Source organism: Fukomys damarensis, unplaced genomic scaffold (genome assembly GCF_012274545.1).
Source record: "Fukomys damarensis isolate Sample0158 unplaced genomic scaffold, DMR_v1.0_HiC HiC_scaffold_8, whole genome shotgun sequence".
Taxonomy (NCBI): domain Eukaryota; kingdom Metazoa; phylum Chordata; class Mammalia; order Rodentia; family Bathyergidae; genus Fukomys; species Fukomys damarensis.
The window spans coordinates 20431260-20457137 of NW_022900920.1; the positions used below are offsets into that span (position 1 = coordinate 20431260).

Here is a 25878-nt window from a genome sequence, read left to right on the forward strand (position 1 = left end):
TTGAGAGGAAGAGGCTGGCTCTACCATGAAGACATTAATTTCCCTTGCTTACACTCTTCAAAAGGAGAGGACCTTGGTGCACTTGGTAAAACTTATACAGTAGATCAGAAGTCTAAATTTAGCCAACTCTCTCTTGCAGGTTAGTACATAGCAATATGTACAATTTGTAGGAAAAGCAAGTAGTAATCCTTTTAAGAGAACCCAATCATAAAACAGTTGGACATCATTATATGTCTATAGGTGTGTGCTTGAATATGTTTATTTCTGGGATTCCTCTGCTATTACCCCAACAATGGCTGACAAACGTCAAGAGGTGAGTCAGTCAACATAAATGTCACATCCTTTTTAGCCATTTGCCAATCCCCTTTATATTATAAACAGTTTGGGCATTTAATAACCTGAAGAGTATTCATTTCACTGATTTGTTTATTTATATCTTTTCTTGTTCCGAAATGATATAAGGAGACTCACAAAGATAAAAATAAGAAAAGCTAAAATTTAAGACAAAGACATCAGGGGAAATGGGAATCAAGTGTAGGAATATAAGATGAAGTTCTCTGGCTGTTTCAAAAAGTGATGGTCTTGGCACCAGCTGCATCAGGTTGGCTGCAAAAAGGTGTCTTCGCATTTCAGAACAGAGAAGCTGGACACCTGTTCCTGGAACTGAGAGCTTCTTACAGAATTAGCCTCTGTTTTGGAAGTGTTCTCATTTGTAAAGGACAAGATGTTATAGAATTGGCAACAAAAATATTACCTCTAGAAAAACTAGATCATGACCTCACACACTGGACAGTAGAGCTAATGTCCTCATGGAAATGTGACGACTACAAAACAAAGTTCACAGACTTTCAGGCAAAAATATTATATATGTATTTTACCAAACAGTGAAGTCACAAGAATGGAAAAGCACAACAGTGACGTTTAAGAGCAGAGCCAATATAGAGACATACTTTACACCTACCAGTCTAATACCCTGGTGTGGCTCTATCCCAGGGTACACCCCGTCAATGTGCTCAAGATTTGGCTGATTCTTCCACAACCTCTGTGGGGAAGGTAGGTTCCAGGGGCCCAGGCAGCTCACCAGCTGCAGTGGCAGCAGCTTCAAGTGCCTTTTCAGCGTCTTCATTAAAGTGAGAAAAGATGTGTTCTTCATTGAAACCTATTAAAAAAAAAAAAGTTTACTGTCTAACCCAGGGTGCCATTTCTGGTGTTATCATATTATTTGAAGGGATCATCATCAGAAATGGCCCAAAGGAGTCACAGTGCCATCAGATAGGATGCAGAATCGCTTTGGTTATGCATTCATTGTATGAAACCATTGTCCTCTTCAGGCTGTAGCGTAAGACCTTCTGGAGTCCTTTACTGTTCAGCGGTATAGACTTAGCAGAAAAGGAAAAGAGGGAGCTGAACTAGAGGAAAGTCCAGTGCTATGTGTGAACACAAACCACTGCCAAAGACTCTGATGGCAGAAGTGGACTGTTCTAGAAAGGTCCCTATAGGCAATGATGGTATTTTAGTGGCTGGATTTTGCCAGGATTTCCTACTCAGAAGTGGGAATAGAGAGGTTTGTTTTGCCAGTTTTCCCTTAATGTTTATTGTCCAGTATCAGAGAAATTCTCAATTCCCAATCCATTCCAATACCTGGAAGGGTACCTGAAAGGGGGTAGGCCTCTAGTCCCTGGGGTGTCCTGTCATTTTCTTGTGAATAAGAATGAGCAATCATTTAAGGAACCTAAGGCCTCCATGAGTTCAGAATGACAAAAGATAACCGGACAATATATAGAACTATATAATTGACCTATTTTAAAAAATGAGCTTGTGCATTTCACACCAAACACACACTAACTTTTGACTGCCTTTATGTAGGTCAAAAATAGTTTCTCAGTTATATCTTCATTTTCTATGAAGGGTGTGTTTCAGAACCACTGCATAAATGGTTAAACATGACAATTTTTAAAAATCACAATTTTTGTTGATCTTTATAAATGACTGCATGCTCTGGCTTCTTTTAGGCCATCACAATCAATAATATAGAAAACAAAAATGCATATTTAAGATGTTTCTCACCAGCCAGTACACAAGATGTTTCTATCCATGCAAATTTATAAAGGTTGAATTTCATAAATGACTCATTCACTTGAGACCTTGAACTTTCCAAGGTACATTAAAATGAACATGCTGCCTAGTTGTTTTAAGTGGAAGAGTTGTCTCCAGGAACCATGAGGAAAACATCTGCCTGTAACTTCCACAGGCTGTGAAGAAAAGCCTCTATAATTTGGACCATAACAAAAGGTAGGCTTGGAGATTCCAATCAATTAATTCTATTGAAAAGCATCATGCAGCTTATTCAAGAGAAGAAGGGCAAGAGTTTTAAACATTCAGGTAAATAGATAATCATTAAGATAACAATATACATTGTAGCAAGTGCCATTCTGGTTTTGTCAGCACTGATCTATAGTCTCTGGACTCTCCTGCCCTCCTGTGGGGGGCACTTCTATTCCCCCTCTCCCCACCTTTGTTCCCTTATTCACACGGAAGTGAAAACAAAATGAGAAAGTAGCACATACCCAGTGTTTCATTCTGGACAAGTTCTTCCTCTATAGTAAGAAGGCGGTTGTACTTAGTCACCCGTTCACCACGGGAAAGACCCCCCAACTTGATAAACCGGACACCGAGTCCAACAGCCTGAAGTGGGGGAACAACTTAATTTAAGTAGGGGTGTCATGTTTTGCTATGCTACAAACAGTTCTTTAAAGCAAAGGGAAACTGCTTCAGTATGCCGTTGAGTTTTTTCTCTTACAGTTTCCTTTTTATCTTTATGTAAGTAAAGTGGTCTGCTCACAAGCCAGGAGTGCTGAAAGGCAGAAAGATGGTGTGACTGACTGTCCATCAGACGTTTTACTAGTCGTGTAAGCATGCTGATTTTATCTAAGGACAGTCTGGCCTTTCTCACTTCATTTTAGGAGGGAAGATTGCTAGTGCACACCCCAATTATTTAAGTGTGCTTGTCATTTTCCCTGGACTTCAATTGTGCTTCTTTTAAAAGTTCAAAGATTAGCTCTTTGCGAAAGGTAGCTGTCTGGAAGGAAGCAAGTCTATTTCATAAAAGGTTACATGACTTTCTCTACCAAAGACTGCATTTCTCTGAAATACCAATTTCTGATAAAAGCAGTGTTTTGGCAATTCTGCATTTGACCAGTGTTCAGCACTTACCAGATCGACAAGGCTATCATCAGAGGACTCTCCTTCTGTGCTTCCAAGGATGGCAATGTGCTTCGTCCCTGGAAGAGAAATTCCTTCATTTTTGTATGGCACAGAAACAACTCAAATAAATGAGAGCTTCTAGAATCAAAATGAGAAAATGTCCAGATTTAAAATTTGCTGTCAAAAGTCAAACACAGCCAAGGAATCTTTATCCAAATATTTGCATTTTGTTGCCCTTGTTTTATCTTTTTAGTCCTTTTCCTGGTAGCTTAACATGGTATAAGTACAGAATACCATGTTTCATCAAACTTAAGATACTTTTTTGGGGTAAGATGTACCATCATTTTCTCACTACTAAGAAGGGGGGAAATTCTCAAATCAAGACTGACACGTTCCAAAGACCATAGCTATAAAGCATGATCTAGTTTATTTTGTTGCTGTTCAAGTAGAAAGATCTGCATTTCAAATGATATAAAAGGAATCTGTCTTTCTGAATATTTATTAGAGCAATGTTCATAGTATTTAATCATTTGAGGGCCTCCAAACCTTTTGAAACTTGCCAGAGACTATGAAGAGTGTACAGTGACAGTGTTGCATTTTAAAGACAGGACCCATCTGAAAATGAAAGGACCCCTGCTACATGGTGGGCCCAAGGGGAAAGGCCAGGGCTAGAGCCTCCCATTAGACACCCCAGGCTAGCTCTACCTGTACCTGTCAGCCCATCCTATGACCTGCCCTGGCCCCAGCTTCCAGTGCGGCTCTGCTTCTTGCTTCAGGTCTGAATCTGGTCTTGTGCCTAGTCCCCCAAAGCTGCTCATGATATTTATGATGCCCATGAACTCACTGGAATTTAGTGAGGGATACCAGCCATTAAGTAGACAATTCATCATGGTCAGCACTACGAGGAGAAACTACGAGATGCTACAAGGAAGGTTCAGAGAAGAACCAGTTGGAGGAAGAGACCAGAGGAAGCATATACATCTATAGATGGTTCATTTCAGTCAATACCTGAAGGATGAAGCATAGTTAACTAAGTCAACAACACTGAGCAAAGCAGCTGAGGCCAAAGGAACTGCATGTTCAAACTGAGGCAGCAAAGACTTTGGAAGGTGGGGAATTAGAACCGAGTAAGTGGGATTACTGTAGAATCTTAACCTTTCCAAGCCTTATTTTCATATCAGTAAATTGGAAATGAAAATGTGTGCTTCAGAGGATTACGGTAAGAGTTAAATCCAATGCGAAAATTCGTGGCTGTTGGTACTGCATGAAGCTGCCCACTTCTGCATCCCAGGCTCACCTGTGTTGGAGCCCTGCTTTTCACCTGTCACCCCTGTCTCCAGTACCAGGATCCTGCTCCCAATCCCAGCTTCAGGGCTAAAGGCTTGCTTCTAGATGCTTCCTTGATGACACACTGCCTTGCCTGACTGTAGCTTCCCCTAGTGCTTTTCCTGATAGGAATGAACTTCCCCCTCTGCCACAATCTCTCCTAACAAAACTCTGCTTCTACTGATTAGACCTTCTTGCCTGTTTTCTTAACTTCTGAAGTACACCCATGCCCTGCTGTGGATATTCTAGTTCCAAATTCTGATCAGCCAGGAGCCTTCCACAAGTCCATACAAATTAAAATGACCCCCTAGTGTAAGGATATATTAAAAATGCCTGTTTATTTCAAGCCAGCAGACTACATCCTTATTTTGTACTTAGGTTCTGCCTAGGTGGTCCCTATTCTTAGGGTGCTAAGGATTAATCTAGAGCACAATGTGATAGTGAGTTAGGGGAGGAAATTTATAATACCTTAGTAGTGTGCTGTGGTGTAAACACACCTGTCCCCGTTGCTTCCTGGAGGGGCCTGATGCCTTGCATTAGTGAATGATAAGGTTGTCATGAGCTTGAACATTACTGTGCTTGGAAACCGGGCTGGTGTTTCACAGATTGTGATTCAGTTTGAGACCTATTCTGTAGCAGTCAGGGCTGGGGTATCTCTGCCTTCTCTCAAGATTTTCTGTAGCCCAGGCTCACAGTCTAAAGCCAGCTGATAAATGTGCTAATGGCTATGCCCTTTCAGAAGAAATCAGGCTATGGTCTCCCTGTTAGGGGCAGAAAGCCCATTTCCATTGTGAAGTTGACAGTTCAGTGACTGTGGTCACACCATTATCATGACCTTCAGTAAAGAGATGACCTTATGAACTAGGGCTGTTACTGGACTGTTTACAAAGTGACTCACTGAACTACATTTTATTTTCCAACACTAAATCTCCCACAAATAGTTTCTTTTCATCCCAGATTTATCCTTTCCTTTTTTACTAACTCACATACTGCATATTTTGGACTTCTTATATAACCAAGTCATTATGAGTCTTTCAGATCTGTATTTTACTTACTGTCAATAAGATTGGTTATTTCCACCAAGTCAGACATGGTAGTCTGATTTGTATGTTTTATGATCAGCCCATGGGATCTGGGGATGCTGATGCTTCCATCCTCTAGAAGTTTTGAAATGCTTTTGGATGCAGTTCCTGCAATTATGTAGCATCTGGAACCAAGAGCATTACAGATGCTGTCCCATTGTTCAGAGTCCTGGGTAAATATTTAAGAGCTGATCATTATAAAACAACAGGAATCATAGCACATAATTAAAGTCATATTCCTTTCCTGAGATATACAAAACATTTTCTTTTACACCTGTGCACGAATGATCCCAGCCATACAAGTTTGGCTGCTTTATTGAAGAGATACTTAATGTGACTTAATTTGAGCTTAAAGATCTGGTGGGTAAGATGTTAATGCACTAAGTATTATTCCTCACATGAACAGTGGTGTTCTTCAAACCCAGTCTATTCCCACCACCATATTATCCATAATGCTAATGAAGACTGTCTGGTTAGAAGATTTTTGCTATTTTTTTATGAACAAAAAAATTTAAAAAAGAGCCTTGGCCCACTTTCTCAGAACCCTTATTTTAATTGGGGAGATCATCATGTGAAATGAAATGCTTATTTAATAAGCTATTGTATATGAGTATATATGTACGTGAGTGTGCATATATCCTCAGACACACAAAGTCATCCCAGCCATTGGACCAGATTTCGCCTGTCCCTTTCGAGCTGATGATGCAGGTATATCCTTTCACATCAAGAAAAGCTGTGATCCGAGCCGACTGTCATCACAAGGCCAGTCTGGCACTGAATTCAGCCAGAGTTTGAATAGAGGCTCAGCCAGAAAAGGGAAGGTGGGACTGACAAGCTCTGGGACTCCCTCCAAATGAGAGCCAGTGTTCACACTAGTTATCTCAGAGAGGCTGTTCAGTCTATCTGTTCAGTAAGCAAATGGTTCTAATTTCACAAAATCAAGAATTCAAAACTGGGGTGGATTAGAAAGGGAGATAGATGACCTTCTGTGGCATGTAGATAACTCTTGTCAGAGACATTAGTTTGAAAAGATCACAAAACCTCAATACCTTGAACTTTTAAAATACAGCTTTCTGCCAGGCACGGTGGTACACACTTCTAATCCCATAACTGAGGGAAGCTTAGGCAAGAAGTTCTCAGACTTGACACCCTCCTAGGCAATGTCTCAAAAAAAGTGCTGGGGATGTAGCTCAGTGATAAGAGTACCCCTAGGCTATATCCCCAGAACTGATTGAACAAACGCTCTGTTCCTTTTGTGCATAGGTCGTAACTGGATTTAGTTTTAATACTTGGCCTTGTAGAGGTCCTGTCTCCATGAGAACATGAAAATCATATTAAGCTACTGAAGCACCAGCCAGCGCAGCAGGGGTGGTTTTCATCAGGAAGTTGCTTGTAAATACACAGGTACTCCTGAAGGGCTTGCAAATGCGCTCATTTCACTCAACAGACAGGCATACCCCAAGGTGAATGTGTTCCTATTATTCTTGTGCTTCATGCCTTTCTCATAAATGCCAAAATAGAGCAACCCAGCCCAAATTCCAACACATTCCCAGTGACAGAGATCCAAAAGAATGACATTTTATTCTGTGTTTTGCTACAAAATGTAGAAGGTGGGCCTGCTTGCTTTAGCATAAAAATACTATGAAATGCGCACAATTTAGGAAGCTTACCTCCTTCCTGAGAGGATCAATTAAGGCAATGATGGAAGGGTACTTGTTGATTAGCTCCACGTACAGGTCAACCATCTCTGTTGCGTTTTTGTGGGTTCCCGTCAGTACTTCATACTTTCCTTTATTCTAATATGTGTATGGGAAACAAAGGGAAAAAAAAGGATACATGTTCAAATGTTAAAGATGACAAATTCCTTTTCATTCTTTTCATATAAAAGATTATAAACAGATATTTTCAAGACACAGTATCCTTAAAAATCTATTCATTTTACTTTATATATTTTCAAAATATTAACCTGGGGCAATCAAGTCACTGTTCCTTCTTAAACCATAGAAAGCTCTTCCCATAAACTTCAGATGGAGCCTTCTACACAGAAAGCAAGCAGATACAGAGTCAGTGGGCAACTGTTTTCTTATTTAGGATTATGACATGTTCCCAGGCTTCTGGCTGCCTAGGTAGATGGACAATAGCACAGATTCATAAACAACAAACAGAACAGCCACGCAAAACCTGCCCACTCTAGAACCCATTGTCTTTCAACTCACTGAACAAATAATTTATTTTTTTACTGTATATATTCTAAAAATTGAAAGCAGGGCTAGGCTTGTTTTTCCTTAGTGTTGGGGACTGAACTAAGTTGCCCAGACTTTCTGAAACTTGCAATCTGTCTGTCTGAGCCTCCAGACTAGCTGAGATTATAGGCCATGCACCACCACATCCAGCTTGGGATAGTACTAACAACCATTATGAAATGTGAAGTGGCTTATGGAAAGGCATCTCTTTCTCAGGTCACATGCAACTTCTAGTAGGAACCATCCCGAAAGTTAGATTTTAGCACAACCCCAGTCATTTGGGCTGAAGGATCCAGTGTAGTCTTTCTGCAAAACAATTTTGTATTCAGGGGTGGCAGCCAGGACATTCAGGTTCTGGCAAAGAGATAGAATGGACAGAGTGGCTGTTTGGTTTGCTAATGCTTTCCTGCTGCTGCTGCTAATAGACTGAATTCCATTGGAATTAACAGGTTTCTAAGAAGTTCATAATTGAAGAGATTTTATACTTCATGTTAAAAAGCAGCAAGAACTTTCAGCTCCAATAATGCAAAGCTTAAAAATCCTATCTTATCAGTGAGGAAATGCTAATGACTTTGAACTAACATTATTGTAAGAATTAGCTGACATCAAGCTAATACATTTTACTGAATATAAGCAATAAATACCCATTCTACTTAGCACTAGCAGTCAGTATATTCATAGTTCCTGGTATACATTGCTGATGAAAACATGCAATTATTTTTCTTAATGGTATGCCTAGGAACCAATCATTATGTGAAGAATAGGAAATTACTTTAAACATCCTTTATGTGCTTAGTTTCTTTAGAAAAGTAAAAGAACTTTGAGAAATAGGCCAAACTTAAGGCTCTTATACACCATTCAAAATTTCCTTTGTAGTTGAAAGTTAGAATCAGGTTTAAACAGTATCCTATTTTGTCATGTCCCCTGAATTTGACATTAACTACCAAGTCACCATAAATGCATGTCAATTTGCTGGGCATTTTGTAGAATGGAGACAGCATTGTGTATTTAACAGTAAGATGTGTGTATATAAGGCAGAAAACCTCGAATAGATTTCCTAACATGCAGATTTCTCAAGTATAAAGGTAAATTTTTGTATTAGTTTACGGAAGTGAGGAGTGGAACAGTTTTCAATGAATTTGCTTTCCAGTCTCTTTTTAAAATATCTCTCTCTGGGTAATGTGGTCACCAGGTGATATTTCATCATTGAGTCTCTGTCCTCACCCAGGTTGGGGATAAGACTTTATATAGTTAAATAAAAACATAACTCTTCACAAACTTCAATAACTTGGAGACATTTTTTTCTATAAAAAGTGAGGGCTGGAGATGTAGCTCAGTGACAGAATGGTTGCCGGTATGTGTTGAGGCCCTGGGTTTGACCACTGCCACTGCAAAATTTTTTAAAAGCGAGGAACAACATAAACTCTAACAGTCATCTGCCCAGAAGAATTTCTATATAAAATTAAGACATTTTATGTAATTTTTTTTCTGTCCCCATCCCTGGGACTGAACACAAGGAACACTGAGCTACATCTCCTGCCTTTTTTTATATTTTGAGGCAAGGTCTCACCAAGCTGCCCAGCTGGCCTGGAACTTTCAGTCCACCTGCCTCATCCTCCCAAATATCTGGAATTACAGGCTTCTGCCACTATTTCTGACTTTATTTTTTAAATTATATGATTATGTTACCCTCTAGTAATTAATTTGGCTTCCTCATCTCTGCTTATGTTTGGATCCCTTACCCACTATTAATTTTTAAAGACAATCTCTTTAGGAACTATTCATTCAGATAAGCTTTTCTTTTGAGTTCTAACTTTGAAATCATGGGCATCAACAAGAAGTAAATGTTCTGAAGTGGAAACTTACGTAGTCCATCAACTCATGTCCGGCACAGTTGATGGCTAGATGCAGATTTGTTCCCAGTTCCAGCTCCAGGTTTGCACAGACGCCCTGTATTAGAAGCAGTGGCTGTTCCATGACATCACAGTTAATGGTTAAACAGCCAAGATGGGACATCTTACTAGTGACCGGCTGCTGCAAGAGCAGAAGAAGAGGACGCATATTAGCACATTACATCAAGGCTCCTGGAGCTTCCTGTGATGTACAGAGATTAATCCTACTTCTAGGTCCCATTCACAGGACTTTGAGCTTAAGGTCTCTCTGCACTATATGGGTTTTCTCTTGTTAGTGGGCTGTGTCTTGTTATCATTTTATCAACTCTTCCACTGTGGGGCTAGCCCAAGCCCCGACTACCAGTTCAGTGAATTCCCAGGGTGTCCCTGTAAACACCCATCCATCAGTCTCTTACTCAGCCATTCCTCTCCAAACATGGTTTCCTTTAGATAAACCTAAAAGTTGAAACTTAAAGATGTAATACTCCTTCAGGAAAAGTTGTATTTTTAAAAGGATTGAAGACTTGAGGAAAATGATGCATTACTGGGATAATGGCTGTTACTGGAAAAACATTTGGGGACCCAAATAACCCCTAGGGCAAGGCAGCCATATGCTTCTATTGCAAGGTTAGCCTTGATATGCCTGACCATAAATTGCTACTCTATATTTATAAGTTGTAACAACATCAGTGATTCTTAGGACTAAGGGTTTATGTTTACCAAACTCAAAGGAAGATTTGAACCCAGGTATAAATAATCCTGTTTTTACTGATGATGCTGCTAATTATAAGACCCACTCAGCATTTTTTTCAGTGCTTTTAATATCAATGGAGGGAAACTTCTAAACTCATCAAGCAAAGGAATAGCTGGAGAAATTTTTGTCTATCAATTAGTTTCATTCAATTACACAATGCAAATTCATTTGCATCTTATGAGAGCGCAACCTCACGAAACAACTATTATGATTATTTCCATTTTACCAAGACTTAAAGTAATGCCAGTACTTAGATCCAGAGTCCACTCCCTTAACTCGGCTATGGTGGCCTCTTTATAAAGTAACTAAATAAAGGAGGTCATGGGAAGCGAAGACCTCATCTAAGTTTCTCAGCATATAGAAGACAACTTGCTAGAAGGGAACAGCACCAATTAGTTGTTCAGCGTTCCCACCTCTCTGGCAAGGCCTCACGTGAATGCTATGCTCACTCTAACATACATAGCTACAAAGTATTTATTGCTGTATTTATTCACATTTCTCTCTTCTCTCCTCATCTTGTCCCTGTCAAGTCCCCTCCTTTCAATACTAGTCCCTCTTCTTTTGATGCCAACAGATAGACATCCCTGCCATCAGCATAGCTGAACTGCGGGCTGACAGCAAACGCTGCAGAGGTGAGCAAGCTTTGCCCTCTTGTGTTACCTCCAGGATTCTTACTGGCTGTTCTGTTTGTTTTTTAGAAGGTTGGGTAGATAATAGGTGTATCTATCAGAGCACCCACAATCACCAAAGTGAGTGAGTGACCAACCCAAGTGAGTGGTCTCCCAAGACTCTGGAGGTCAGTGTGGCCATGCTTCACATGGACTGTCTGACTCTCCAGATAATCTCTGGGTTCCCTCAAGGGCTCTTCTAGAATGGGCTTCTGTGCCTTTGGGGACCAGATGGAAAGAAATGGCCATCTTTTTATTCCTTTTCTCTTTGGTAGTGATAAAAGTGCAATCTAAAATATCCTATATGCCTTTCAGTTAGTTATGAGAGCTTCCCAATCCCTGAACCTATAAGGTCAAATGTAATGTTGTTACCATAAATGCATCATAAATGCTTCTGAGCCCTCTGAGATTCCAGCTGGCTGACAACTGCAGGCATCAGTGGCCAGGCAGCCTGATGATGAAAAGGCACACTGCTATTCCAGCCCTGGGTTTGTGTTCCTGGAGCAATATCACTTTATTGTTTCCATTTTCCTGAGCTCTGACCTTAAAGAAAAAGGACTCTGGGAGAGTAAAGTGGGGGAGGAAAAAAATATATATATGTATGGCAAACAATTACATGTACTTACTTGACCTCTTTTGTTTCCATTAAGTCCTTTTTTGTTCTCTTTAGGAGGAGTGGGCTGTGAGATAGAAGATAAAAAACACATGATTGCTTGCTTTTCTTTTCTTTTTGCCACTGGGGATTGAGCTCAGGACGTTGTGCTTGCAAGGCAGGCATGATGCCACTGAGCTAAATCCCCGGCCCAAAAATACATAACTTGGGATCTTTAGACCTAAAGTCTGTGACAGCAACTAGAGCTTCAGGTCTTCTGGCTGTCTACTTCTAAGGGGCCTCTAATTAGCTGGTTTGCTATGAACCTTACACACATGTACACACACATTCACACACACACACAGACATACACTTGGATGATTCCACCCACTCCCTACTTGTCCCAAACACTTTCTCAAATTCAGGCACATACTCCCTCTAGTTCAACATTACCTTCTGCCTTCAGTCACATATGTCAGGTATGTAAACACAGGTTCATTTGTTTCTACTCATATAAACAGAGTATTCACACATTATGTGAGGAACACCTGCTGTACACAGGCACTCTTTGCAGGAGGGTTTGTGCTACTTCCTTGCCCTCACAGAATTCTACCTACTACTGTGGGATTTGCTTTTCTAGCATAAAACATGTTTCCCCAAAAAGGCACAAATGCCTTACATCCTTTGTAAATCCTAAAGAATGATCTTAGCATACAGTCAGCTGCCTCAGGGATCAAAATGAGATTGAGTACCCTTAGAATATGGATCCATAGGGCTGGGATTTAGCTCACTGGCATCACGCCTGCCTGGCAAGTGCAAGGTCCTGAGTTCAATTACCAGTACCAGAAAAAAATAAAGAATATGGATACATAGCCAATAAGTAATGTATACACTTGGTTTTTTATGGGAAACCCAAAGCAAATACATTTCTCAAAGCATTAATAACAATAATACTGATTTAATGAACTAAATTTTAGTTCAAAATGAACTAAAAGTTGGACCTAGAAGGTAAGTGTAACAAAATACTGTAGATTCTGTTTACCTACCATTTCCAGTATTTTGCTAATTTGTTTCTGAATTTCCAGAAGCATCTCCACACCCTACAAGTAGAGTAACCATGATTTTTTTGCAGTCTAAGAATTTTAAACATAAAAACATATCACACATGGCTATTCCTAACTCAGAATACTGTATTAATTGTTCCTGCTGTGGGCCCCTGCTAAGGGAGTGGTCTACACAATCAGAAGATTAAATGTTAGTCTATGGCTACTGGTTTGCATTTGCCTGAGTTCCTTGTTTAGAACTGGTTGGTTCCACTGGTGGACCAAGTTAACTTCATTCCCTTTCACCATATGTTGACCAAGCTAGACAACTTTCTTCCAGTATATGTCACCAAGACAGTCAGGATTAGAGTGCCTGAATCAGTATGACCCTACTGTCACTTAAAAGGTAAAAAGTGGTTTGTGATCACAATGCAATCTGTATATGAAGACAGATAAGGAATGGCATGCCAAGTGCTGTAGTATCCAACTAGCACAACAGATATTAGCTAAAGGACTCTGACTAGCAATAGATCGGAGTAAACTGACAGATGGTGAGCCATAGATAAATCCTGGTTTGTAATTGATAAGTTGCAAGGGTATGATGATTTTCTTTTAAAAAGAATTCTTTATCATAAAGAAAATACCCTTTAAAAATTTATTTCTACTATCTTAGAAAATATCACTCATCATTAATATTTTCATGATGGGGCTGAAATTCGTATGTCTCACTTCTGGGAGGTTCTGAACCATGGGTGGTACAGGCATGACTATCCCACTGGGACAGTATGTACCACTGGTGGTTCAAGCTGGCTGGAACATGTTAATGGCGGGATAGAGGAGAAGCTTCTTTACTTTTTCTGAGCATTATAGAACATGAACCTGTAAAGTCTCCCTCATGGCCAATTGGTGGAATACTCTATGAAGATTTTCAGAGGCATACTGGCTCAGGCCACTGAGGAGTAACAGACATCATCAGTACATCTCTCAGAAGCAACTTAGGATTCATTCATTCCACAAATGCACACTAAATGCCTTACATGTGGTAGGCAATATGCTAGGTGTGGAGTTCTTTTTGAACAGAGAGGGAGACTAAGAAAGTGCTAGCTTCTACCTGCTACTGCCAATAAATAAAATGCAGAGAAATAAATAAAGACATACCAACTTCCCCAGCTAACAACCTTCCCACACCATTAAGGCCTCAAGAGTTACACATCCTGGTTTCTCTGTAAATCACTAGCATGAGCCAATGCCGTAATGAGCCAGACATCTGATATGTGTATCCTTTTTTTTGAGGTCTTGCTTTATTTCCATTTGCCACATTTCCTAAATTATTTTTTTCTCATTCTATCCTTAATTCTCTCCCCCTTGGTATCATAAAGGAGCTATGCTAAGGGCACATTCATAATGGAGTTTTTCCTTTCTTTTTTTCAGAAAAAGTACTCTGGAATAATTGAAGGTACTTGTTTAGTTGTTAATCCAGGATGGGGTATGCAAATCACTTCTTTCATTAAATTTAGCTTCCCAGGTGATGATTTCCCACAGCTGACCACAGATGCCATCAGCAAAGGCATAGTTAGCGTTGCTGGCTGTTCCTGAAAAGGGGGAAAGCAGGGAAAATGAGAAAAATGGTTCATTCTCTCGGAGACACTCAGGGCTCCTTGTAATGGAATATAACAGACACTAACCTGATTATGCTTCAGTAATGCAATGTTTAAGTACAGAGGAATACTGCCCAGAATGGCGCTGGTCTTGGCAACAGCTAGTGACACAGCCCCTATGGCCATACTGCCACAGAGTACTGGTTCAGCAGGTTCTGCAGGCATGATAGGTTTCTCTATATAAAGAGAATCCTTTTTTCCTGCAGGAAAAACATTGACCAAGATTCCTTTCTAGGAAGTCTACCGTAAGACTATACTTCTAAATGCTTCACTTATAGACAGGAAGGACCAACAAAAAGGATGGGTAAAAACATGCTGGAAAAAGACTATTCTCCACCTAAAGTGTGTGTGGTTTTACTTATTGGTGCTCAAATGAGCCCAAGCTATGGATTTTGCCTAAGAAATTTTAAGCCATTCATTTTTTTTTTTTTTTTAATACCAGGAATCCTGGTCCTAGACCGTTCAGTATTAACACCTTGGGGTGAGGTAGAGATCACAACCATATATAAGTAAACTGCAGGTTATTGAGATTAAGAGACTTGTCCAATATGTTGCAGAAAGTGGATAGGGGGGATTTGGACAGTCTTTGAGAAGACTGGTCTAACATAATTCTTTTGCCTTTGTCAATACTCTTGTCCTCTCTGGATCTCTGCAGTCATATCAATGAAATAAAGGACTTTGTCTCCATAGTGGTTAGTCTTTTCTTGGTCTGGTGCCTTGTTATTCAATGGGTTCCACATTTATTGGGTGTTCAGAGATGGAGGGTGTCACACTGCAAGACACTGGTAATGAGAAGTTGAATAAGGGCAGTGATGGCAAGCCTAGGGCACGTGTGTCTCAGTGAGCACGCAGAACCCTCTCTGGTCAGTACATTGGCCGAGTTGCCCCAGCATCACCCCAGCATTCGAGCAGTGCTTAACAGCGCACACAGGGGCAGTATTGGAATTTTTAAATAAATACACGGGTTGCAGTTTGGGCACTCAGTCTCTAAAAAGTTTGCCATCACTGAACAAGGCATTCATTAATTGTTCCTTTAAGGAGCATGCTCTAATTTGGTAGACATAAAAACACTATCCTCAAGGTCATGAGTTCGATCCTTTACTGCAAAAAACAAAACACAACACTATCCTAAGAGCAATCTGGCATCAACCTAATAGATGGGTTGAGGTTAGAAATTCGTTGAGAGACATGGAACAAATATCAAATTGAAGTGATAACCTCTATGTACTTTAAAATAGCAATGTTTTTAAAAACAAATCTTACTTTATATGTGACATGGGACTGAGAAATTATTGCCTATAGCAAAGAATTTCAATACTCTTTAAAATATGGAGTGGCCTTTTGATTATCTAATGGAAATTTCCAGGGGAGATGAGAAGTCCCTCATTCTGTACCCAACTTCCATATTGCCACTGTTCACTGTATTTTATTTAACAAGTGCTCATCTCTGAATGAGAAACAATTTTGTCTTATAAATTAAAATGGAGGGCAGAGTAAGGTAAAACACTGTCCACCCAGCACAGTAGCAAGATGTGGTGTGGAAGGTAGATAGCACATGGCTGGATCCAAACAGTCCAAGCAATAGCCTTTCTTCTTCAAATGTTTGTCACTAAAGTTTTTGTAGGATGATAATCCACTGACCTGGCTTCTGCCCCCTTTTTTTGGTAGGAGGTGGAGGAGATGGTGGCAGCATTTGAGGTGGTGGTACAGGCCCTGCTGAGTCTTCCTGGCTCTTTTCCAATGCTTTTCTCTCTTTTTCTTCTTGTACTTTATTTGCAAAGAATGCCCTTAATGGCAAGAAAATGTATCTTTAAAATCAGCCATATCATGATATGTACCATTTATACAGAACACCATTCTGTACTTTTGGTCATACTTTATAGCTAACTCCAGTACATTTCAATAATGAGCTCTCTAGCTATGTAAGAATAAGTTAATATCCAAGCCAAAAAAATAATGATGTTGTTATAAAACTGTGTTCAAGAAGTGAAATAGCCAGGGATTCAGTGGCACGCAAGCACAAAGGTACTGAGTTCCATCCCTGGTACCAGAAAAAAAAATGTGAAATACATTTGGCCTGGAAATAAAAGATTAATTAAAGATTTCATATGGTCATTTGTTAAATTGTTTGAGCTCTGTTTGTGTTTTCAAAATCAAATTTGAAGTCATGATTTGATTAAGGGCTACTGGATTTTCTTTTTGTATAAATGACATCAAGAGTACACAGTGAAACAGAGCATTTGGTAAAAGATTTCTTTTTTTATTTCTTGGAGGGGTTCTTAACACGAACAATGAAAAAAACTTTGGGGAACTCCCACTTAGGTACAATTACATAAAATTTCAGCACTCTCCCCAGCTCCCGCCCCAAACTAACAAAAAAGAGGATAAAAACTTCCATGGAGAAAAAGAAAAAAAGACTTAAGAATTAGATTTACATTCAATTTATTAACATTCCAGATGCCAACAGGGGCAACATCTTTAAAGGACTGAGGGAAATTCATCTAAACCATTAACCATGAGGGCAAAGTACTGACATTTCTACAAATTTAAGAACTCAAAAGCCTTAGATCCCATATCCTCCTTCTCTTCCTTACTTTCAAAGGATATAATCCAGAAAGAGGAAAATATAGGGTCCAGAACCAGAAGAACATGAAGTCTTCATGGTATCTCTGCAATGGGCCCAGCAAGGAACCAGTTCTGGTGGGAAGTTTAGGGAGAAAAAACTCCAGGAAAAAAAAAACGGCGATTAATAAAATTGAGAGGGTGACTGAGGACTTGGAAAAAAAAAACAACAAAATATTTGATAATAGCAATTTCAGGAACTCCAAGAAAACCAAAAACTGTTTAAAAAGTATTAACAGAGGTCATCATCCAACTCTGAGGCAAACCAAAACATGACATTTAAAAAAACTAAGTAAATGATCAGGCTTTAAGAGAGAAGGCCTAGTTGACCTTTGCTTGGCCACAAAAAAAGCATTCTGCACACAAGGAAAATTAATCCTAATCTGTTACTTAGCCTCTGAGAAATTACTAACACAGCCTAGTACATTCTTCCTTGATTTTTAAGTTTTAGAGTCAACCAAGAGGCTAAGAGGAAAGGCTTGGCAGTGGTGAAAGCAGAACTGTAAGCACAGCCACTATGATCCCATGAAAGGATGAAGAGTACAAAGGCGGCAGGTGAGGGCTGGGGAGAGGAGAGGACATTACGCAGATTTCTGCTTTCATCTTTTTATGAGAAACTTTTTTGGTGAATCCTAGGGAAGCTCTATGCATAAAAAGAGACCAAAAGGTCCTGTGTAATCTCAGACAATAAGATTTCAGTGACAGAATTTTCTGTGTAACTATTTCTGAATAACTACTATTTTCTGTAAAATTCTGCTGCTTTGACATATGCTTCTTAAATTGACTTACCTACTCTCTAAATCTGACAGAGCCGTTTTTTCCACAGGTGAAATGCAAAGACAACAGATACGTAGGTATGCTTGACATTTTTTTTTTGTCAAAGTGGAAATTGTACCTGAGCACACGATCCACCTCAGCCTGGTCGGTGGGCGCCAGGCCCCGGAGTTCCTCAGTGACGGTCTCACTGACCCACTGCACAGCAGTGCTCACTGCCAGGCGCCTTTCTGCCTCCTCTGCCTCCACCAGTTCAGGCAAAGCATTTTCACAGACTTCAAAGTGAGTGGGGATCACCACAGAACAGATGCTCTAGAAATGATATAAATGTGCCACGTATTTCCTCTACCTCTCACAGAAAATAGGAAATTGAATGAATCTAGCTTTTAACATGTGAGCTATTTTATCATTGATTTTAAAAGGAAAATGAAAGATACAATTTTCACTGGGATATTTTATAAATGTTGAAACACTGTAAAACCTAACTTCACAAAATAAAATTACCTTAAAATAACACTATAAAAATGCTACTTGAACTTCATTTTTATCACTACCTTTCCAATAAATAGCTCAATAAGGATATGAACAGATTATTTTTTTTTATTATTATTTTGGTGCTGAGGATGGAACCTTGGGCCTCATATAAGCTAGGCAAACACTCTACCACTGAGCTACATCCCTAGATCTTTAAATTTTGAGACAGAGGCAATGTCTCTAAATTGTACAGGCTGGCCTTGAATTTTCAACCCTCTTGCCTCATCCTCTGGAGTAACTGTGATAAGGGCATGGACAGATTTAATCACCTTTATTCTCCCTGGGTGTTATAGTTTGTATCTAGATGTCCCTCCAAAGCCTCAGGCACTCCTGAGTGGAGTTTTTCCCAGCTGGCTAGATCTAGGGTATATGATACTGGGATTAAGGGTGTGAATAATGGAAGCTTCACTCTGGCTGGGAGTGGCACCAATCAATAGGCTTGTAGCCTGGACAAAATGTAAAGGAAAGAAAGAAGGTTGGCCTGCTGCTGCTGCTTGCTGCCTTCTTCCTGGCATGCTATACACTGTTTGTCCTCTCTATGCCCCTCTATGTTGCCCTTCCTTGGAGCTGAAATAAACCTTTCTTCCTTTAATTCTGGGTGTTGGGTATTTTTCTCAGCAATGAGGAAAGTAACTAAGACACAGGATCTGTACCAAAATTATTTCTAACAAATATATAGTAATTAAAGTGATTTAAAAGAAACTGTTGAGCCAGGCACGGTGACACACGCCTGTAATCCTAGCATTTGGGAGGCTGAGGCAGGAGGATCAGGGTTTCTGTGAGTTTTTGAGGCCAGTTTAGGCTACATTGTGAGTTCAAGGCCAGCCTGAACTACACAGTGAGACCGTCTCAAAAAAAATTTTGTTAAAATTTTCTTTAATCAGTTCACATATCTATAAATTAATAAATGAATTTATAAACCTACATATAGATTTATAGAATTTATTGTATAATGTCAGATTTTTAAAACTAGTTTTGCTTTTCTTTCTCCATCTTGGATCATCTGTTAGCTTGTCGCATCTATATTAAAATTACACTTAATAAAACATAAATCATAGCTGATTTATATAATCATATTTACATGATAATGAATAAATCACACATATATTTCACAAACACAGAATTTTAAATTTCTACGGTTTAGACAAGATTTGCAAAAAAAAATGCAGTGGCCGAGACATTTTAAAAGAATACATTTCAACTGCTTCATACCTTGGTAAAATTCTGAATGGTGCAGAATACTTCCACTTGCAGGGTAGGAAGCCCAAGTCCATCCAGTACATTTTTCCCCACTATTTTGTATATGGTGGGAGGCTTTGCAAGTTTAGAAAAGCAGTTTGCCTTTAATACGCACATACAAAAAAAAAAATCAGAATACTGCATCAAATTAACTTTCAAAAAGTCATTCACATAATACTCTTGTTCAGTAATGGTGACGCTTTCAATGATACAAACAGCTCACTGCAGCACACACCGTAGGTTCGCGATCACTACCTACTTCTAAACCTTTCCATGTGTCCTTCCTCAGGCTGGGGTTAGAGCAGTAGTACTGTGGAATCAGCCCTGCTCTCACTACTGTGCCCCCCCACAAACACACACTGAGCCTGGCACATATGGGCAACGCATAGACTTTTCAACTTTCAGCAGCAGCTCTCTTTAAAGGCCTTGTGTCACTCTTTAGCAGGCCTTCCTAGAGTCAACCCATTTCCCTCTGTCTGAGAAAGTCAATCAGTTCCTAGAAACTGTGATGAATTCACAGGAAGTAACCAGAAGATGCCCCTTAGTGAGGCATCTGAGTTTTGAACGAGGAGAATTATTCAGCAGCTGGGTCTCAACATCAACTTATGCACAGTCCTATGTGTTTAAAGAAGCTTGTCAAAAACCTTAGAAATCGCAACTTCACTGAGGTGGAAAAGCAGAAGCCATGTAGAAGTGATCCAAGGAAGAGACAGAAGAAAGAATGAAACAGGTAGAAGAAGGTCCATGCCAGGAGCCTGAGTAAAAAGATTTAAGGTTATGTGTTTCTCTGCAAAGAAGCAAGAACAGAGGAAAGATGAGGAAGAGAAGCAGAAGCATACTCTCTTCATTCTCCTTCTACCAAGTACTGTATCAGGCTCTTTGTTTCTATTGAGAAGACGAGGTCTCTTGTCCTTCACCCCATCAGCTGAGGATCCAGTGACTTCAGCCAAGACCATAGGTCAGGTGACACTGACAGCAATAAGCCAGCTCAGAGGTGGAAGCCAGGCACAATCAAAGCCAATGCCAACTTTCAAGCCATCTGTGCATTTTGGGGTGGTGCGCTGTATGTTACTGAGTAAGCACCAAAATTAATTTAGATGGAATCAGAAAAAGAAAAATGTTATTTAGCTTACAGATCATGTGTTACAGAGAGTTTGATTCAATAAGGACTAAGCGCCTACAGTGTGCCACATACAATGTTAAGAGGGAAGGGAATTAACATTTTTCAAATCCTTAATATGCACTTCAAAGGAAGGATTGTCTCTTCTTGGTCACTGTATCACACACCACAGTGCCTGGCACATACAGGATTCTTATGTGAATTAATGAGTGTCAGACACATCCCTGGGCATTCTATACACAAGTATCATCAATTTCTCAAAACAACTTCGGTGGTGTCCTTTCCATTCCACAGAGGAGCAAATTCAGTTCCAGTGAAATAAAGTGTCCGAAATTACAAAGCCAATGTTTTAATGATCTATTGCTTGTAACAGTCTAGCCTAGAACTTTGTGGTAGAAATTACTTATGTGATAACACTGCAATCTGGGCCAGGCTCAAATGGTTGAATGTAGAGTTTTGTATGCAGATGCAATCATCTGAAGACTTCAATGGAGCCAGGATATCCAAGGTAGCTTCACTGACAAGGCCAGTACCTCAGCTGGGATGGCTAGATTAGTCAGGGATGAGCCATCAGTCTTTCTCACAGAATACCCTGGTGGCCGGACATCTGCCAATGACTCTCTTTGGTCTCTTTCTCCAGCAAGGTAATTGGCCTTCCTCACAGGACGGTCTAAGAAGACCAGCTTCAATATGGCAGCACCTATCAAGCCTGTTTGGATCATTCCTGCCAAGGTTATATTGATCTAAGCATGTCACATGGCTAAGTCTAGAGTCAACATGGAAAGGACTTCCAAAAAAGCATTCTTATTGGTAGTGTGTTCTTGGGGGCTCATACATGTAACACTCTCTCACAGCTAGTAAGTGGCAGAACTGAGACTCAAACTCAGATTGGTCTGATTCCTGATCTTTCAATTGTAAGTCTGATAATGAAGGAACAAGTAGTATTGCCACTACCTATAGGCATCTTCCCCAACCCTGAATTCCTCTATTGTCCAAGAAATAGAAAGGAAATGGCATTTGAGGTGAACACTGGAGGATATGTAGTATTTCAACAGGCAACAGAGAAGAAAGTGGAGAAGAAAGAAAGTGGAAGAAAAGGGATGGCTTTAGGGGACAGTAACTGTTCTCATAGAGTGAGGGAGAGTGGAAGATAAGATCACATAGTGTGTGATCTTACCAAGGAAGGAGAAGCCACAGGAAGTTTCTGGGCAAGAAAATGGTTAGTCTTGGGTATTAGGAACAGTGTTATGTCAACACAAAGCAAGACAGACCCAATAGAAGAGAAGGCTAGGTGAAACAGAGGTGGCCCAAACCAGGGCAGTGACTAATAAAAAGTAGGTTGCTTTTTTTTTTTTTAATGAACAAAACTCCGGAATATTTTTCAAAGTCCAAGCAAAGGCTTTCCTTGTTGTTACACTTCACAGGGATCATTACCATATCTGAATTCCTTTAATGGCATAATGTGATCTGCCCCTTAATCTAGCACACAATCATATACCATTTAGCACACTCAAATTATGTAAGTATCAATGACTTTTGTTCCTAACCAATGTATATGGTCCCAAGAGTTGTACAAACCAGAATCAGGGCCTAATAGACAGGGAATAGCGCTATACTGGGGAACAAGGGTCCAAGTTTCTAATTTCAGCTTGTGCATACTAAGTAGTTGTAAGACAGGGTTTGTGGTGTTTGTAAAGTGAAGTTAGGCTAAATAGCTTTTAAGAAGTCCTCTAGAAAGAGAATGGAGTCAGTCAAGTGCTTATTCATCTCACAAATAGTTTTTGAGTGTCCACTATTTGCCAGGCACTTTCTGCTGGCTTTTGGGGACACAGACCTGGCTTGATTTTAATTCTGTGACTGTCCCTTGGGGAAATCATTTAAATTCATAGGCTACAGGTTCTTTCTGAAATGGAATAATTTCTACCTTGCAATGGTTCTAAGGATGAGACAAAACACAGAGCATAATGGGCTTAGGGAAAACTACGCCTCCCACCCCTTGAAAAATCAACTTTGATACAGAGGCCATGACTGAAAAACACAAGATTCATGGAGCTCAACCAGATGTCCTGTTGAACCCTTTCTGTACATCACATTTCACAGTACTTAGATTCTGTTTGTCCTACTGCTTCTTTGCTTCCCCTCACCACAGTGCAAAATCCTAACAGCCCCTTTCGAACTGCCTTCCAGATACAAAGTGCTTGTTAGTCCTTATAGATCTCAAAAGGGGAAAATACTACCCTTCTTTTCAACTGCTCATTTTAAGGATGTGGCACAAGCCAGATCTCAGGGCTGGGCATAGGGACCCCTGAAGGTGGTTAAAAAAGAAACGCCCTTGCTTGCAACAACTATGGAAATCAATATGGAGAAACCTCAGACAATTAGGATTAGAGGTCCCATTTGACCCAGCTATTCCTGTTGGATATCTTTCCAGAATTAAAAGAATCATACCACAGTGACATACGTACACACATTTATAGAGGCACAGCTTGTAATAGCTAAAATTTGGAAACAGCCCAATTGCTCATCAACTGGAGACTGCATAAAGAGGTGGTTTTTCTATAAAATGGAGTACTCCTCCATAATGAATGAGAAACTAGAGTCATTTATAGCTAAATGGATGCATATTGAGGCCATACTCTTAAGTGAATTAAATAGGAAACACGTGTAAATACCGATTAGTTTCTCTGGTGTGAAAAACTAGAAGTGTAAATAAGGTTCAAGCTGTATAATTGATAATGTGATATAGGAAGAAAAGGGCTAAAGGAGTACAGGAAATGGGGAGGGTAGGAGAAAGGAAAGAAGGGAAAATATATGAGAAAAGTAAAAAATGGAAACAAAGTCTTTGTAAATAGGGAAGGGTGGAGGGGATGAAGAAAGGGCAGGGGTATAGGGGGAAAATAAGATACATCATGTAAAGGTGAAGATCCCAATGATGAATGTAACTGTACTGTACACCTAAAAAGTACCAATAAACTTAATGAGGGAAAAAGAAAAAGCCCTTGCTTTCAGCCAGAGCTCAAACCGTAGGGAAGCTGACTCAAAGGCTCACAGTACACGCAGGGAATGCCAGCGGGTCATTCTATGTCTCTTGCTCCAGGACGATGGGTGCAAAGCTTAGGTATGAATTGTGAAGCTTTGGGAGGAGCTGGCCCGGTGGGGACCAGCACCCAGGCAGAGGAGGGCGCACCAGCCAAATTGCGCTGGCTTGAGATCTGGGCACAACTTGGAGGCACTGGAAGCCAGCAAGATGAGGACCCAGGATGGGTTGAGGCGAACACACAGCAAACGCCAAGCCGTACATCCTGTGCTCCTAGGAGGCCGAGGAAGCTATAGGCTGAGGTACCTGGTACTCAAGACTGTGTTTAACAAACCCACAAGCAGGTCGCCAGGCTGTAAGATGTCAGTGTAGCTACATCCCTCTCTTTTGTAGCTGTCTCCTTTCTCCCAGGTTCCATCTCAGGGCTCTTTCACCACAGAAGTCCTCTATACTATACCTTAGCGAATCGCTTCCCTGAACCAAGGCCTGCCGGCACAGCGCGCATGCGCGACTCTGCAGCGCAGGCGCAGCACGTTGCCGCAGCGTCGGGTGGAGGGAGAGGGCCTGGAGGTAGGGAGGGTACGCGTCCCAGGGCCCTACCAGGTGCCCGTAGACGTCGGCAGGCTGGAGGTAGAAGGTGGAGTTGAGCAGTTCTTCCAGCCTGTGCGGAACGTCGTTCTCCCGGTAGTACTCCATCGCCTGCTGCTTCAGCTTCTGCAGCTCCCTAGTGGTCCCACAGCTGCGGCCGCCGCCTTCTTCCCCCATGGTAGGAAATTTAAGGATACTGCGGGGGTTTAGCCTGGGGGCCAGCGAGCGTCCTTCTGTCGCTAGGCAACGCAGCGAGAGATCCCGACCCCCAGATATCGCGAGTCTTCCAGCCCTAGATTCTCTTGCGGCGAGAACCGTTCCCGCTTCCCGGAGCCGCGGGTGATTCCCGCGCGTGCACCTTTCTCCCCTCCTGGGATTGGCCCGGGGTGGGCTCCGAGATTCACGCGTTCCCGGCTTTGTTTTTCACCACTTTCCCTGCCGATTTTGTAGACTGTGAAACATTTAACGAGCTTGTGATGCGCGTTTTCTGGAAGCCCGGGAGTGTTAGTCCCGACTTCTGCTGGGGACACGCGCCTTGGTGATGCTCCAGATTCCCAGTGGCCCCTGATCCCGTCCTTCGTTCTTCGCCTTAGTGAGCTCCTCCGGGTTTCAAGGGACTGATGTAAGAACCCAGGGTATCTTTACTCAGTTGTAGAGGTCCCAGAAATTCATTCATTCAGCCGATTCCTACTCCATAACCTATGAGTCAGTGTACCAGCTAGCTGGGCATCCTGTGATGTTCCTGGGAGGCTGGAGTGGGGCAGTGAAAACATTGCAAGGAAAACCCAGAATAGGCCGAAAAATTTAGGAGCAAAGCTTTAAAGGATAGCTATGCTTTGGACAGGCCTCGGTGGTGGTGGTGGTGGTGGTGGTGGTGATGCAGGCAGGACTTGGGGAGGTGAAGAGGAATGGAGGGAAGACCTTGGGTCCTGTTCCCTCTCCAGAGGGCAGCCTGCACCCTGTCCTTTTAAGTCCTAACTGCCTGCGTGGCTCCATTACATCTCTCGGGTGTCAGATGCAATTACAGAACTTCTTAATGTGCACACTGTGCTCCAGATACTTCCACTGCTACAGGAGTGGGCAGAGGTGGAGAGGACGTTCTTGCCTATTTATGTTCCTGATGTAAGCCGATCATTAGAAGAGCCATGATGGTTTTGCTTACCTGGAAAACATAACCTTGCCCACTGCCTGCTTCACGAATCACTACAAAAGATAAAGGCGTGAGTTAGAACCTGAAAACAAGATCATTATTTTCAGTATATGCAGTCATGGATGTAGGTGAATAAAAATGTGATTCTATAAACACTTTTATGCAAACCCAGACATGTACTCCCTCCCCCTCCCCAAATTCCTTGGCATTTTCTCTGAATCTTTTGTGAAATGCCTCACTTTTGGTGTGAGACATCACCACTGAACTGTCTTACCCTCCTTGCTGATTGGAAATCCCTGGGGTAGGAGCTGAGGCTGAGTCATTCTCATATCCGCTGCAGATCTCCAGGCCT

General features: G+C 41.0%; 2 protein-coding genes across 5 annotated transcripts in view; one reads left to right on the plus strand and one right to left on the minus strand.

Moving 5' to 3' along the window:
• On the minus strand, nucleotides 1-24853 carry Eno4 (enolase 4). Of its 2 annotated transcripts, none has more exons than XM_010634545.2 (14): nucleotides 24246-24296; nucleotides 19605-19733; nucleotides 17980-18170; nucleotides 16104-16249; nucleotides 14490-14662; nucleotides 14265-14396; nucleotides 12808-12861; nucleotides 11796-11849; nucleotides 9722-9889; nucleotides 7283-7408; nucleotides 5586-5781; nucleotides 3214-3281; nucleotides 2568-2685; nucleotides 1-1159 (listed from the first exon to the last, which is right to left on the minus strand). In XM_010634545.2, the coding sequence occupies exons 1-14, from the start codon at nucleotides 24291-24293 to the stop codon at nucleotides 1014-1016; spliced, it is 1749 nt and encodes a 582-aa protein (XP_010632847.1). In that variant the 5' UTR covers nucleotides 24294-24296; the 3' UTR covers nucleotides 1-1013. The 2 variants fall into 2 exon arrangements, with proteins under 2 accessions (XP_010632847.1, XP_010632846.1); XM_010634544.2 differs by lacking the exon at nucleotides 24246-24296 and adding an exon at nucleotides 24389-24853 and having other exon boundaries at nucleotides 7-1159.
• The window catches only part of Hspa12a (heat shock protein family A (Hsp70) member 12A), a 147860-nt gene continuing 146448 nt past the window's right edge, over nucleotides 24467-25878 (plus strand). For all 3 annotated transcript variants that reach the window (XM_010634541.2, XM_010634540.2, XM_010634543.2), the window contains exon 1: nucleotides 24467-24554. Coding sequence is in view for 2 of the 3 variants with exons in the window: in XM_010634540.2 (XP_010632842.1) it covers nucleotides 24552-24554 (3 nt within the window). In the remaining variant the exon portion in view is untranslated. The remainder of the gene's footprint in view (nucleotides 24555-25878) is intronic.

What these genes read in the sequence shown, in the direction of transcription:
- Eno4 (XM_010634544.2), bottom strand. Translation starts at nt 24,553, where the DNA reads ATGGGGGAAGAAGGCGGCGGCCGCAGCTGTGGGACCACTAGGGAGCTG. An exon ending in CCATTCAGAATTTTACCAAG is followed by an intron (nt 18,171 to 19,604) that starts GTATGAAGCAGT and finishes TATCATTTCTAG; the next exon opens with AGCATCTGTTCTGTGGTGAT. An exon ending in ATGGAAACAAAAGAGGTCAA is followed by an intron (nt 9,890 to 11,795) that starts GTAAGTACATGT and finishes CTGCTCTTGCAG; the next exon opens with CAGCCGGTCACTAGTAAGAT.